The sequence below is a fragment of the Procambarus clarkii genome, chromosome 24 (assembly GCF_040958095.1).
Source record: "Procambarus clarkii isolate CNS0578487 chromosome 24, FALCON_Pclarkii_2.0, whole genome shotgun sequence".
NCBI lineage: Eukaryota > Metazoa > Arthropoda > Malacostraca > Decapoda > Cambaridae > Procambarus > Procambarus clarkii.
This window is the reverse complement of record NC_091173.1, coordinates 22,480,942-22,483,611: the sequence shown is the minus strand read 5'-3', so window position 1 is coordinate 22,483,611 and position 2,670 is coordinate 22,480,942. Positions and strand designations below refer to the sequence as shown.

At 36.8% G+C, this 2,670-nt stretch overlaps 1 protein-coding gene across 1 annotated transcript; it reads right to left on the bottom strand.

The window, feature by feature from the left end:
- Positions 1-349: 349 nt before the first annotated feature.
- On the bottom strand, positions 350-1,024 carry LOC138367978 (uncharacterized). The gene has a single exon (XM_069330267.1). It carries the CDS (start codon positions 1,022-1,024, stop codon positions 350-352), a length of 675 nt encoding a protein of 224 aa, XP_069186368.1.
- Positions 1,025-2,670: the final 1,646 nt, after the last annotated feature.

Below are 2,670 nucleotides of genomic sequence, written 5' to 3'. Positions count from 1 at the left end.
CATACAAAATCTTATATCATACAACTAGATGCTATATTAAAGAACAAGACAATAAAGTAATATGAGAATCAAGAGTAATGGCAGAATCCTAGTGGGATTCGTAACACACTGCAGCACCAGTGTCCAGTTCCAAGGAAACTAACTTCCCATTAATTACAAAATTCACCACTTGTGATTTCACCGAACATATCTTTTCTTTCACCGAATATAGTCGGTTTTCCTCACCTGCAGCTTCTTCAGACGGGTTACCTTCCTCTACTGCCTTGACCACAGTATCACTACCTCTTCTTCCTGCATTCCCTGGTCGTCTCCTCTCCCAGGTCATGTTCTTCCTGTTCAGATATTCTCTTCACACTTTCTGCAAGTGTCCCTCCTTGTTACAAAAGTTGCATATGTAGTCACGAAACTTGCACTTGCTACTACTGTGATTGTATCCACAGTGTTTACATCTGGTCTGGCCCTGTACGACCATAATTTCTTGGGTAGATTTCTTACTTCCAAAAGCCCTTTCCAGGTTCAAAATCTTCTCTAGCACTGTCCATGAAGTCATCGATTGTAGATCCAAGTTTTCTGCCACCAGGTTAGGGAAGAATATCTTATTTTCTACTACCATGAACAACTGGTCCCTCACCCGGCCACCAAACTGTGCTCCAAAATTGCAGTGGTTAGCCAATGCCTTCAATTCCGCATATAAATCCTGTACGGATTCCTGCTGCTTTTTCGTCCTCAACTGGAAATCCATCAAACTCCTGTGATATGAACGTTTCACTACATAATAACGTTTAAGCACGGTAATCATGTCTTCATAGGTCTTCATGTGGGGTAGCTCTGACGCACACAACTTACCCAGGACACTATATACATCTGTACCCAGTGAAACTAAGAGTACCGCTTTCTTGTCTTTCTTGTTGGCGTCCTCCTTAATCTCACGGTACTGGAAGTTTGCTTCCAGCAGGCTGAGCCACAGGTCCAACGAGATCTTGGTGCCATTAAACAGCCCCATTGAGATGAATGGGGTAGCCATGGCCACACGGTGGGTTGCACAACTCACTGTTGTATACAATTTGCCTGAAACGCTATGCGTGCTAGTGGCTTTACAAGAATGTTAATTCAACTTATTTTCTATATTCTCTGTTAACCCCCAATGTAACTTCTTGTATATAAATAAATAAATAAATAAATAAATAAATAAATAAATAAATAAATAAATAAATAAATAAATAAATAAATAAATAAATAAATAAATAAATAAATAAATAAATAAATTCCTCCACCCGTCCACACGATGGACTCTGCTCTCTCCTGATCCTCACACCTCGTCTCGTACCCGGGCTCTCTGCCGTAGGTTTTATAATAATAATAATAATAATAATAATAATAATAATAATAATAATAATAATAATAATAATAATAATAATAATAATAATAATAATAATAATAATAATAGATTTAGGAAAAGTAAATACATAGATGTAGAGTTACACACATTCTGATTGATTTATAGATAGAGCTAGTACATACAATACCTGAAGCCACTATTATGCATAGCGTTTCGGGCAAGGTGAGATGGGGAAAAAACACTTTGACTAAAACTTAATAGTAATTGAGCTTAAAGTATAAATTGCGTTGAAAGAAAAAATAAAAGATAAAAAAGGGGGGAACATGGTAGAAAATAGCCAATATACAAGTTGATAAACAAACAGCGTTGTTTAAAAAAAAACAGACATTGGTTGACAATAGAGGGGTAAGGTAGGTTACATGGAGTTAATTAGGTAGTGCTTAGTTTTTATCTTAAACTGGTTGAGAGTGGTACAGTCTTTAACATGATTGGGAAGATCATTCCACATTCTGGGTCCCTTGATTTGTAGAGCATTTCTAGTTTGATTAAGTCGTACTCTTGGAATATCAAATAGGTATTTGTTTCTGGTGTGGTGCCCATAGGTTCTGTTACAACCTTCTAAGAAGCTTTTAAGGTCAGGATTGACATTAAAATTCAGAGTTTTAAATATATAGAGTACACAAGAGAGGATGTGTAGTGACTTAATATCTAACATATTCAGAGATTTGAGTAGGGGTACCGAGTGCTGTCTGGGGCCAGAGTTGGATATTGTCCTAATAGCAGCTTTGTGTTGAGTAATTAGAGGACGTAAATGATTTTGGGTAGTAGAACCCCAAGCACAAATACCATAGTTGAGATAAGGATAGATGAGGGAGTAATAGAGAGTCACCAGGGCAGGGCGGGGTACATAATATCTGATCTTAGAAAGAATGCCCACAGTTTTTGAAACTTCTTTTGCTATATTTAGAATGTGTCCCTGGAAATTCAGCTTGTTATCGATGAGGACACCAAGGAATTTACCATCAACTTTACTACTGATTTGTATATTGTTTATTCTTAGATTAGTTTCATTTGAGGATTTATTACCAAACAAAATATAGAAAGTTTTGTCAATGTTAAGGGTGCTTTTGTTGGCAGTTAATAATCCTCGTCGCCACTGTTAAGTGTAGGCCGGAAGAGAAACAATCTTCGTACACATGGTTTATTGTCAACAACAACAACAACAACAACAAAGACGTCACAGGTATACCTTACATAACTTACTATTTACAAGATTATGAACATACGAGCATCTGCTCTATACATGCTACACTTAACGTCTGTAGTACTTA

Bases quoted from the DNA above. Each gene is read 5' to 3' on its own strand.
- LOC138367978 (XM_069330267.1), bottom strand. From the start codon at position 1,024: ATGGCTACCCCATTCATCTCAATGGGGCTGTTTAATGGCACCAAGATC.